A 13,266-nucleotide genomic window follows, 5' to 3' on the forward strand; every position below is an offset into this window, starting at 1 on the left:
AGCTGAATGTCTCAATAGAGCTTATGAACAGATTGGTCACAGATTTTTTTAAAAATGGAAAGTTTCTCCAAAGGAACAGGAGTTATGTCAGTTCATGCTAGTTTTGGAAGCTATTAGATGCCAAATTTTCTTGGTTAGTGAAACAAAGTGTAGTTCCTACAGAGCTGTAGAATTAGTTTCTCAGCCAAATGGAACAGATTTTAACTTCAGGCAAAAAAAGGGCAACCTTTCTAGCATTATATCCTTTAATTTGAAGTATCTTTTAATATTTGATTATAAACTGTCAGTTGCAGTTCTTCAAGGAGTTAATATTGGCAATAATGTTGAATAGCTTAACTTTGCAAATTTTAACTTTGCCATTATAGTTCAGGCACCAAAAAGAAACATAAAAATATGTCTTACTGTACGCTTGTCCGTTTATTTCAGTATAAATACAAAGAAGGTTATCGCAAGCAACTGGGCCATCACATTGGGGCTCGTAGTGTGGAAGATGATCCTAAAATGTTGCATTCTATAAATGTAGCCAAGATGCAAAGTGAGAGGGAATACAAGAAAGACTTTGAGACAGGGAAGACCAAATATAGCACCCCTGTGGATACGTTGTCGATCTTGGGGGCCAAGAATTGCCAGAAACTGGTCAGCGAGATTGATTATCGCAATTACTTGCACCAGTGGACATGTCTACCAGACCAGAATGATGTCATCCATGCTAGGAAAGTTTATGATTTGCAGAGCGATGTGAGTATAATTTTGTTTTGGACCATACCAGTTGAAAGAGGGCCGATCACAGTGTCTCTGGCACATTTCTGCCACGTGTACAAAATACCGATAGTAGTGGCATTTAATTGTTTAACCCATATTGTTATATGGATGAACTGGGATGACTCTTCACCTAGTCTGATGTATTACTCCAGGGTCTTTTGTTTTTCTGAAGGTGCACATTAGAGAGTTAAACATGACTCTGTAGAACCATGAAACAAGTGTTATTAGTGTCTTCTAAACTTTTGATGTTGTTTTATCCCAAATGATAATCTTCTTCACATACTCATGGGATATATGCTTGAGTTTTATCCAGAACAGGGGACATTATTTTACTGGATAAGGAATCTCCTGAAAATGAATTATATCTTGCACCTTTTTCATGGTTTTCAAGGTTTTTTTTTTTTTTACATTTCTCTCATTAGCAGAAATATAATGTGCCATAAGTGTCATTAGATTCAATTGTTTTTCCAGAAAGTACAAAATACCTTTCTAATAAATTTTTACTTCACAGAATTGCTACAAAACAGACCTTGAGTGGATAAAAGGCATCGGCTGGGTCCCTATTGGTTCACTGGATGTTGAGCGTGCTAAGAAAGCAGGAGAGATCCTGAGTGAAAAGACGTACCGTCAACCTCCAGAGAATTTCAAATTCACCAGTGTGACAGATTCTCTAGAAATGGAATTGGCCAGGCATAATGCTGAAACCATGAACAAGGTGAATTCTGGCTGCGCAACTGACAAATTAGCTTTTATAATCATTGCAAATACCGGTAGTCTTTGGTGTGATTCTAAATACAATTCAGAGTCAAAATTACCCTCAGGTTTTTTCCAGTACCACAGATTTTTGTTCTGTAATTAGGTAAATAAAATAATATGACTATAAAAGTATTAATTCTTGCTGGACAAAGTAGACAGTTTATATTGCACATGAAGCATAAGATGGTTATGACTTTTATATAGTTTTCTGCTACAAAGAAACACCTTCCTGGTGTTTTTAACTTCCTATTTTGTTTGGATGTCAATTTCCAGAGTTTTCGGACAAGATATTAATTATGAGATTAATTTGTAAATCTCAGGGATTACAATGAACCTAGTGTCTTTGAATCACAACTGATTAAAAGAATAATATAATTAATTCTTAATTAAACACAGGTTTTCCTAAGATATAATAGCATAATGGTTCCCTTCGCATATATGTGCTAGTCGTTCCCAACTCTAGGGGGCGGTGCTCATCTCCATTTCTAAGTTGAAGAACCAGTGCTGTCCAAAGACATCTCCGTGGTCATGTGGCCGGCATGACTAAACACCGAAGGCACACGGAACACTGTTATCTTCCCACCAAAGGTGGTCCCTATTTTTCCACTTGTGTTTTTTACATTCTTTCGAACTGCTAGGTTGGCAGAAGTTGGGACAAGTAACGGGAGCTCACTCCGTTACAAGGAAATAGGGATTTGAACCGTTGAACTGCCGACCTTTCTGATCAACAAGTTTAGCATCTTAGTCACTGAACCACCCCATTCCTCCTATAATACTGTATTTCCCCCCAAATAAGACCTAACCGGAAAATAAGCCATAGCATGATTCAAGATTCTCATAATTTAACCCCTATCCCCAAATAAGCCCCAGTTAAGATTGTCAATAGACAGAAGTACTTACCATATTTCCCTGAAAATAAACCCTAATGCATCTTTTGGAGCAACAATTAGTATAAGACCTGGTATTATTTTCCTACAAAATTATACAATGTACGGTGACAAAATAATGAATTTAATTTTTTGCAAATTTTTAAATTTAATTGCAAAGGAAAATAGCATAGTTAGAAGACTAATAAATAACCATCACTTTGTGCTAACTCTCTTTCTGACTCTGTTCTGCAGAGGCTGTATACTAAAGCTTGGGATAGTGATAAACTCACAATCCATGTTATGCCTGATACGCCGGAAATTGTCCTCGCGAAGTCCAACAAATTAAACTATAGCCAGGTGAGTATAAGGATGAATAAGAGACACTAGAAGACTGGGTCTCTTTCAAGGACTTGCAAGCAATGGCAACATTTACTGCAAGGCTTGGGGCAGGAGTGGATTCCGGCTACTGCTACTGCCAGTTTGCTCAGGGATGGGCTGCGCACACGCTTCACACATGTCTACACATGTGCAGTACTAAAAAAATGTACCAAAAACAAGATGGTGCCACCTACGGCGCCACCGAGAGAATTGGCCAAACTGGTCCGAACCGGTAGTAGCCACCTCTGGCTTGGAGTCTTAATTAGATTGTGTGGGAATCCAGTTTCCTAACTTGCACCAGAACTTCCATCTAACATATCTGTTAAGGTGTAGGATGTTTTCTTTATTTCCAAGTGTAGCAGGACAAAAAAAAACCTGCATTGCACTAAAACCAAACATTTCTTTTTTACAGAAATTGTACCGATTGGCCATGGAGGATGCAAAGAAGGATGGCTATGACCTGCGTCTTGATGCCATCCCAATTCAAGCTGCCAAGGCTTCAAGAGCTATTGCCAGTGATGTAAGTGTCTACCTGAGTCCATTAATAGCAATGATTTTTAAAGAAAATGTTTTGAAAACCAGCTGCTTGGCTCCATAAATATCAGTGATTTTTAAAGTACACTTTTTGAAAAAAACAGCAAATCACTTGGTGCAATTTAAGCTGCTGGTTGCTATCTATAAAGCCATACATGGCATAGGGTCTGGTTACTTGAGGAACCATCTGATTCCCATAGTATCTGTCCAAGCAGTTTTATCTGGTAGGGTTGATGCACTCCTGGTTCCATTGATTTAGCAATGCCATTTATTGGGATCCTGGAAGTAGAACCTGCCCTCTGGAAAATGATTCCCCTGATATTTGAACATCTCCAATCCTACTAGATTTTGGAGGTCCTTAAAGATTTGGTACTTCACCCAGGCTTTTAGAGAGGATGATGATGCCTGTTTATTTTTTAAAAAAATAAATATTTATTTTGATTTTTAATTTTCAAAACAAACACAACACATCCTTCTTTACATACTGTAGAAAGTGTATCAGTTGGTTACAAAAAGACTTTCATGCATCTCTTCCACAGTCAACAAACATAATTTATATTAACTCAAGTATTTTAACTCAGATATTTATACATGTTACCATCATCATACCTCCATTTTCATTTGACTATAATTGTTTAAATATCCTTCATCATAAAATATACCAAGATTTAATATATAACCACATACTGGCATTTCATTTACTATTTCTAAAATCCTCCATTAACATTGAATCCTTATGTCCTTTTCTAGCTAAACATCCATAATATTTAATAACAAAAATTTTCTAATCCTCCTTTCCAAATCACTGTTTACAATTTACACACAGTTTCCTTATGTTGTACCCATATCTATATATACGTTGTTATCCTTATCCCTCCTTTATTTAACTATATCCTGTATCATAACATTTTCCCCCTAATAATCAAGACCTTAACTGCATCTCTTAGTTCTTTTTTATTAACCTTTATATATAATCCAAAAGGATTTCTAATATTCCTTTCATGGGTACCATTCAATATTCATATCTAATTATTACTTATCATAACACTACACATTGTATACATTAGTAACATTATCAATTATTTATTTAACTATATCTATTGTCACTAAATTTCACTAAGTTTAACTAGTTTTAAATTGTACTCTTCCATCTATCAACCTGTATCTTTCCAGTAGCAAAACAGTCTCATATATTCTGCCATTTGTGGTGTCAGTCCTCTAATCCAGTGGTCCCCAACCTTTTTATCGCCGCGGACCAGTCAGCCTTTGATAATTTTATCGTGGCCCGCTGAGCGCGTCGATGACCAGCGCTAGTAGCGTAGCCTTGCGCAGGCGCAGTTCAGTATGGCTAGCGTAGATAGCGTAGCACAAACTGCGCCTACGCAAGGCTACGCTACTAGCGCTGTCTACGCTAGCCCTACGTAGCTGCGCAGGCGCTCTTAGGTTTTTTTCAGGAATCGGCCAGCGCTGAAGCGCTGAAAAGGAATGAGAAGGGCGGCGCTGGACACAGGGGGGCGGTGGGCCGCTGGTGACGTCAGAGTGCCACCAGCGGTCCAGTAACACCCCTTGTGCCAGTTAGCCCTAATTTGCATACAGAAAGAAACTATGGCCCCCGGCCGCTGCAGCGATCATGGCCCCCGGCCGCTGCAGCGATCATGGCCCCCGGCCGCTGCAGCGATCATGGCCCCCGGCCGCTGCGCGGCCCGGTGCCAGGTACTCCACGGCCCGGCACCGGTCCGCGGACCGGGGGTTGGGGATCACTGCTCTAATCATCTCCTTAATCAACTTTGTATGGATTCCTCTTAGCAACTCCTTGCTTATAAAATCTCTCATGTAATTTCGATGCCCTTCTTCTGTTTCCTTAATCAGCTTATCTTTGATTGTCAGTAGTGTTATCAATGATATTGCTAATAAAATTTCTCTCTTTAAATCCATAAATTCTTTTGTATTTTCTTCTTCTGTATCTTGCCATCTGGGATAGATTTCCCCTCCATTTAGCTCCTCTTTCAGTATTCTACTTTCCATTTTCAGAGACAAACCAATCACCATAAATATCAGCAAATTTAATTTCTTTATATTCATTTTCCTCTTCGATTTTTAGGGTTTTAACCACCACTTTTTCCACTTGATAAACATCCATAACTTCTTCATCATATTTTGCTGTTAGATGCTCTAAGTCTTCTCGCTTCTTCTCTATCCTCTCATATGTATTTGATAATTTCTGTATTTCTGAAAATATCTTTTGCAGACTTAAAGTTTCTCTCTGCTGTTGAAATTGTGCCATTATCTCCAAGTAACAAACACTGCTGCTCTAGCTTGGAAGGTTAATAAGATTAAGCATAGATTGACAATAACATTTTATTTTCACTTTTCTCTGGTTAAAGATATACTTCAAACATCTGTATGCTTTTCTTCTTATCACTCTCTATAAACAAGCAGCAAGACCTTGGAGTGCCAAGCCAGGATAATCAGTGAGAAAAACAAGAATGTTTTGTTTCCAATATATAAACCTTCCAGCTACCGAGTAGCAGCGTAATTGTTGCAATTTTCTTTGTTTCTTTTTGTTTCTTTTTTGTATTTCAATTTTTTAAAAAAAGTCCAATTCTTGAATGAGCTAGAAGAACATCTACAGTAATGAAAGAGGAGGATTTTAGTCCGTAGGTTACAAAGAATAATAAAAGAAAAATAATAGAAGAAAACTTAATCCATTCATTTTAAAAGGCTTGCATAAATTCCATCCATGAAGATAGCATTTAAAAAGTCAGATAACCCACTGTCCAAAACCATTCAAAATTTAATTCCACCGCTTATTTCTTCTGTTCTCCAATTTAAATTAATTGTAAGTTTTTTATAGGCAGTCTCTTTTTAAAACGGTAAAAATTCCTCACCAGCTGGAAATACTTTCTCTTTCCGTATCGTTCCATTTTGGAGCTGCCCCGACTTCATCAGCCTTGGCTGGATTTTTTGTCGCTGGCTTGAAGAACTTCTCTTGCCTCGATCAGGGACTTTGCGATGTCCCTAAGATCAGCAAGACGTATTCTTCCAGTTCACCATCTCTGCGGGATGGTTTAGGTCCGATTGGACCACCCAGAGGCAAAAGTATTGGCTGCGGTCTCGGAGCATCGAGACTACATGTCCGTATCATCGCAACGTTGGATCCTCCCCCGATGCCTGTTTAACCATGTTAAATTAGTCCTTCAACTATGAACTAAATGAGAAATTCCATTTTCTAATAATCAAGATACAACTCAATGAAAAAGATTCACAAAATTATTTAATAATTTTGGGAATTTACAATAATAATGGGAATTTCCCTTTTTAAACATGCTTAATAATTACGCAATCCAGGTAATGTTTAATATGTGATTAAACTATATGTGTTTATTTCAGTACAAATACAAAGAAGGTTATCGCAAGCAACTGGGCCATCACATTGGAGCTCGTAGTATAGAAGACGATCCTAAAATCTTGCATTCTATAAATGTAGCCAAGATGCAGAGTGAGAGGGAGTATAAGAAAGTCTTTGAGAAACTGAAGACCAAATATAGCAGTCCTGTGGATATGCTGTCAGTCTTGGGAGCAAAGAATTGCCAGAAACTGGTCAGCGATATTGATTACCGTAATTATTTGCACCAGTGGACATGCCTCCCAGATCAAAATGATGTCATCCACGCTAGAAAAGCTTATGATCTGCAGAGTGATGTGAGTATAATTTCACCTTCGATCATATAAGTTGAGATAGGGGAAACTATAATATTTCAGGCACATTTCTGCCACTTGCATGTACAATGCAAAGTATTGATAGTAGTGGAATTTAATTGTTTAACCGGAACAAATGCATGGATAAGCAGGTAAGACTCTTCAACTAGGTTGCTCTTTAGCTTCGTTCATGGCCTTATCTCTTTCTGTAAGCGTATATTAGAGACTTATACAAAACTCTGGAAAACCGTGAAACAAATATTATTAGTGTCTTTTGGTATTATTTTAATCCAAATGGTTTTTTCCCTACATGCTCACATTATTATATCAGAGACTGGGATTAGGACTAACTTGAGCATGACTTGGATATTTTCATGGTTTTCAAGTTTCATGGTTTTTTTACATTTCCTTCATCAACATGAACACAATGTGTCATAAATGTCATTAGATCCAATTGTTTTTCCAAAAATACAAAACTACCTTTCTAATGAACGTTTAATTCACAGAATTGCTACAAACTGGACCTTGAGTGGATGAAAGGTATCGGCTGGGTCCCTATTGGTTCACTGGATGTTGAGCGTGCTAAGAAAGCAGGAGAGATCCTGAGTGAAAAGACGTACCGTCAACCTCCAGAGAATTTCAAATTCACCAGTGTGACAGATTCTCTAGAAATGGAATTGGCCAGGCATAATGCTGAAACCATGAACAAGGTGAATTTAAGCTAAAAAAGATTGGCTTGCTGAATAATATTTGAAAAAATAATGCAATTTGTCCAATAATTTCCATTTTCCATAGATTTAAAAATTGTATTTCAAACTTCATAACTGAAATATTGGCTGCTTTGAAATATGAATATGAGAATTTTCTTTCAGCTAATAAAACAACCTTACCTTATTATAGCTATTTAAAGATATTTAGTGATTCCAAATAAAATTTAAAAGGTCAGAATTAATGTAAAGTCCCAGTGATTTCCATTTATCATTATCATTTTCATTATTATTTTCATTTTAATCATTATCATTATCATTATTATCATCCTCATCCTTATCCGATTAACAGATTTGGAAGGGACCTTATAGGTCAAGTAGTCCAATGCCCCGCTTTCTGTACTCTCTATCTCATCCATATACTTATTTGAGATAACTTTTTAAATGAAATAATGTAGCCCTTAAGATACTAATTCTTGGGGATAAGTACTGTTTATATCATATACCATCCACAAACTGTTATGACCTTCATATAGAAGGGCCCGGATTGTTGTTGGGGGCAATATGCTGACTCTGTAAACCACTTAGAGAGGGCCGAAAGCCCTATGAAGCGGTATATAAGTCTAACTGCTCTTGCTATTGCTATTCTGCTGCACAGAACTTTAAACTGTCTTTCCATAAATTGATGCCATCTACATTTGCTTGAATGAGAATTTCCATAATTTCCAGCTGGTACTTTTAGTAGTTATATTTACAAATCTGACAAGTTGTAAGAAGCCAGGGATATGGAACAAAATGTGATTGATACCTGTTTATCTAACAAATCTAAAAGAAGGATAAAACTGAAGTAAAACAAATGTCAAACTTCACACACAGTCCTGACTGAACAACATATTGAATCTGGATTTTCCTCTGGAATATGAGTCCTAACCACTAATGCAGGGGAATATGAGGTCTAAACATTAATGCAGCTGGCTGAGGAACTCTGGGAGTTGATGTCCACATGTCTTAAAGTTGCCAAGGTTGGAGACCCCTGCATTAATACATTATACTTGCTCTAAGTGGTGTCTTTTCTATTCACTAGATTTTTAATTTGATCTCAGAAGGCAGTCTCAATGCTGCAACAGCCAGATGCATGGAGGACTTGTAAATAGCCATCATTTTGTGCTAAGTTTCTTTCTGATTCTGTTCTGCAGAGGCTGTATACTGAAGCTTGGGATACTGATAAACGCACAATCCATGTCATGCCTGATACGCCAGAAATTGTTCTAGCGAAGTTCAATAAATTGAACTATAGTCAGGTGAGTATATGAAATAGTAAAAGTCATTAGACCAACTGGGTCTCCTTCAAGGATTTGCAGGCAATGGCAACATTTCCTACAGGGTCTGGGGTCCTGTGAAGATTCTGCTAAGGTATAGAATGTTTTGTTTTCTTTTTGTAGTAGTGAAACTAACATTTTCTTCTTTTTTGTAGAAATTGTACCGATTGGCCATGGAGGATGCAAAGAAGGATGGCTATGACCTGCGTCTTGATGCCATTCCAATTCAAGCTGCCAAGGCTTCAAGAGCTATTGCCAGTGATGTAAGTGGCTACTTGACTCCAGAAATAGTAATGATTTTTTAAAAAAGGAAATGTTTTGAAAAACAGCAAGTCACAACTTACTCTATATCCTACTGAACATAAAAATTATTACAGGAAGTATTTCAGATTTCCCCAAGCAGATTTATATGGGAAGGAATTCATACTGTGAATTTCAAAATCAGAGGGAATAGTTGTAGCTCTTTCTGAGGAATTATGTCCCTGCTTGTAAGCTGCTTTGAGTCAAAATGACTGGAGCAGAATAAAATAACTTGTAATAAATAAACACATGGTGTAAGTAAGCAAATTTTCCAAAATAATGCCAGAAAAATCTCAGCTGTTGTACAGGCAGCTGAGAATAAACCTGAGAAGAGAGATAGATAATAATTTGATAAATGAGCAGCTGTAAATCTAAACAATAAATTTAGAAGAATTACTGTAGGATAAATTTCCAAATCCAAGGTGTATCTGCATTTCTGGTTCATGTGAACATTGCTTCAGTGGCACAGAATGAAAGAAAAACCTTTTAATTTTGTGGATATTTATCTGCACATTTTAATCTGTGTGGAGGAGGAAAATGTAAATATTCTAACTAATTCTTGAATTATCTAAAATTGCTGTTTTAAACCTATGAATTCAGTGAACTATAGATAGAAAAGGATTTTACCTGCCAAATACAAATTTCAAACTTGATAAGGAAAATCATTAATAGACTTAGAATAACTTTATTGTCACTCTGAATGTACACTAATTGGCATACATTAAATGAAATTTCATTGCATACAGCTCTCAAAGGGTCACCACCTCCAATATATATACTGCATAAACAAAATAAATCAATAAATACAAAATTATACCCAGACATATTATATGACATGAAGAAACAACACAGTCTAGTTCAGATGTATACAAGTACATGGCGAGAAAAATGAATCTTGCAAGTTTACCAGACGGATGGCGTAGGGAACAGAGCTGTTACAGAATCTGGTAGACCTGCTAGAAATACTTTGAAACCTTGTCCCAGAGGGAAGCAATAGAAAAAGACTGTGAAGTGGGTGGTGGGTTCTCTAACAATGCTTTGAGCTCTAAGCACATAACGCTTATAAGCAGAATCCTGAATGACAGGAAGCAAGCTTCCTATGGTCTTCTCGGCTGTCCTTACCACTCTCTGAATGGACTTTCTCTCTGCAGCCACCAAACCAAACAATAATGCAGTTTGTTAAAATGCTCTCAATCATGCCTCTGTAAAAAGTAGCCAGGACAGAAGGAGAAAGATGTGCTCTCCTCATCCAATGCAGGAAGTGCAGATTATGTTCACTAAGGATGGTGTATTAAGAGGTGTAGCTAGCACCCCCCCCCAATATGAAACCTTGATTATAAATATAATCTAGTATATTAGTTTTAAAAACAGAAGGGGACATTTAAAAAGAAAACAGATAATGGAGATTAAAAATCCCATTAAAATATATCAGTCTTTAGCTACAACCTAAAATTGGATGAGTGAATATTTTAATATTTTATTATAAGTTCACAGAAAAGATTTATGTTAGTTACTTTTAAAAAGATGATGTAAGATTTCCTTTTGAATTACTGAACAATTTCAGAACAAGTACTTTTCTGTGTTGGTAACTCAAATATTTGTGCATATTTCAGTACAAATACAAAGAAGGTTATCGCAAGCAACTGGGCCATCACATTGGAGCTCGTAGTATAGAAGACGATCCTAAAATCTTGCATTCTATAAATGTAGCCAAGATGCAGAGTGAGAGGGAATATAAGAAAGTCTTTGAGAAACTGAAGACCAAATATAGCAGTCCTGTGGATATGCTGTCAGTCTTGGGAGCAAAGAATTGCCAGAAACTGGTCAGCGATATTGATTATCGTAACTACCTACATGAATGGACATGTCTGCCAGATCAGAATGATGTAATCCAAGCTAGGAAAGCTTATGATCTGCAGAGTGATGTAAGTATGAGGTGGGAAATGGATGCGTTGGTATTCTCCTACTGAGATTGGTCTGTGATTCATTAAAAGGTCCTGTGTGCAGGATAGAGTGGGAAAATATTTGAAGCTTTCCTTCTCTCCCAATAACTCTGCCTTACCCTGCCCTTGCAGTTCCAAATGATTCCTTGAGTATCAGATATAGATTGATGTGGAACACAGGATATGGTAAGGACTTGTCCATGTGTCCTTTTTAGGAAGGTCATTCTGTCAGCTGACAGAGATATTTAAATACTGAGGAAGTTTTCCTCTTTATATTACCCGTTCTAATGACTTGTGTATCACAATCTGAATTTCAATGCATACTGTTTCAATTTACACAATACTTCCCCCTCCCCCCCAAAAAAAATCAGAAGTAAAAGAGGCTATGCCATTTTTTTTCCATTCCCTATCTTATTAGGTATATTTAATTTCTTATTATTTCTCTCTGGTAGTTCACAGATGTGTCAATTTCATATTCTCATGATTTCTTAATTTTCATTTGTACTGTTACAATATTCACTTTGGAGTTTTAAAAAATAACTTTGCATTAAAATTTACATGTTCTATGCACAATGTAAGAGAATATTTTATACCTAATAATAGTTTTCACAAGGATTTTAAAAAATGTTTTGCACATTATATGCATAGTGCAGATTTTTCATAATGTAACTTCGTACTGGGATAACTGTTTTATACAATTCACTTATGAATGTTAAAGTATGACTAGGTTTTGGGTTTTACTTTGGATTGAACACCCCCCCCCCAAATAAATGTATTAAAGAGGAGTTGAGATTCTGCCACTCGACATCATTATTTGATTTTTAAAAAAATATTTATTCATTATATTGGCCCTAAATGGATAGTTAATAGCAACATTACACTTAGCATGGTTTTGGCTGTCATCATTATTCCTTAAATATGCATATCATGATGTTTATTTATATTTTATTATATCTAAAGTTGTTGAAAATCAGTTGAGTCACTTTTAGGTGAATTTCAGCATCATAGATCAATTTTCACCAGAAGTTTTCAAAATCAAATTCATAATTCAATTAGCCAGAATTTTTTTTCCTGCCAAAGTTGTTGTAATGTTGTAATGCATGTTGTTGTAATGCATGTTGGTTGATTTCTCTAAACAATAGTTTATTGTTACTTATGTTTCAGGCTCTTTACAAGTCAGATCTAGAATGGCTGAAAGGCATTGGCTGGGTGCCTCTTGGTTCACTGAATGTTGAACATGTCAAGAGAGCTGGAGAAATCCTAAGTGAAAACAAATATCGGCAACCACCTAATCAAATGAAATTTACCTGTATCACAGATGCTTGGGATGTAGAATTAGCAAAGCATAATGCTGAGATGATGAGTAAGGTAGGTTTTCTGAACAAAGTAGCTAATCTTCCATAACAGACAATAATTTGCTTAGGAAATGGAAAGATCACATCCTAAATTTAGGATATATTTAGCCTGTTCAGAGCCAAAATCCAAATAAAATCATCCTTCACTGACGTCTTTCTAGTTTCTGCTTGAATACACGTAGGGAAGGAAAGCTCTCCACCACTGATCATTGGTGGATCAACGAACTACTTTGTTAGTTAAGAAATTGGACTTTCAAACCAGTCAGATTGCAGCTCTCATAATTTTCAGCCAGTGTGACTATTGATTACATTGAAAAACTAATAGTACAGAATATCACAGTTAAGAGGAAAAAATAGCAGCATGGGCATAGGAATGTAAAGACAAAGAAGGGATTGCTGCCCCATGAAAAATGAGCTGAAATCACGGAATTGTACTTGCAATAAATCACAAAATCCACTAATCTCTCAAAACCTGTAGCAATTTTTGGCATAAGAATCAAAGTATCTTAAGGAGTTTCTACCAAAGTCAAGTTTTGATTTGGATGCTGTTTTGATGTATTGAAAATCTTTTTTTTTTTTAAAGAACATTGGAGAATTCAGATGCTCTTTGTTGATTTTCCTTGATAAAGTTGAGTTCTCGGGTC

At 36.5% G+C, this 13,266-nt stretch overlaps 1 protein-coding gene across 1 annotated transcript in view; it reads left to right on the top strand.

Annotated features, from left to right (window-relative positions):
• NEB (nebulin) overlaps positions 1 to 13,266 on the top strand; it is a 227,111-nt gene that overhangs the window by 91,184 nt on the left and 122,661 nt on the right. The window contains 10 exon segments of the mRNA XM_032222196.1: positions 427 to 738; positions 1,274 to 1,477; positions 2,640 to 2,744; positions 3,178 to 3,285; positions 6,690 to 7,001; positions 7,505 to 7,708; positions 8,902 to 9,006; positions 9,180 to 9,287; positions 10,938 to 11,249; positions 12,432 to 12,635. Coding sequence (XP_032078087.1) covers positions 427 to 738; positions 1,274 to 1,477; positions 2,640 to 2,744; positions 3,178 to 3,285; positions 6,690 to 7,001; positions 7,505 to 7,708; positions 8,902 to 9,006; positions 9,180 to 9,287; positions 10,938 to 11,249; positions 12,432 to 12,635 — 1,974 coding nt within the window.

This window comes from Thamnophis elegans, chromosome 1 (genome assembly GCF_009769535.1).
Source record: "Thamnophis elegans isolate rThaEle1 chromosome 1, rThaEle1.pri, whole genome shotgun sequence".
NCBI classification, from domain to species: domain Eukaryota; kingdom Metazoa; phylum Chordata; class Lepidosauria; order Squamata; family Colubridae; genus Thamnophis; species Thamnophis elegans.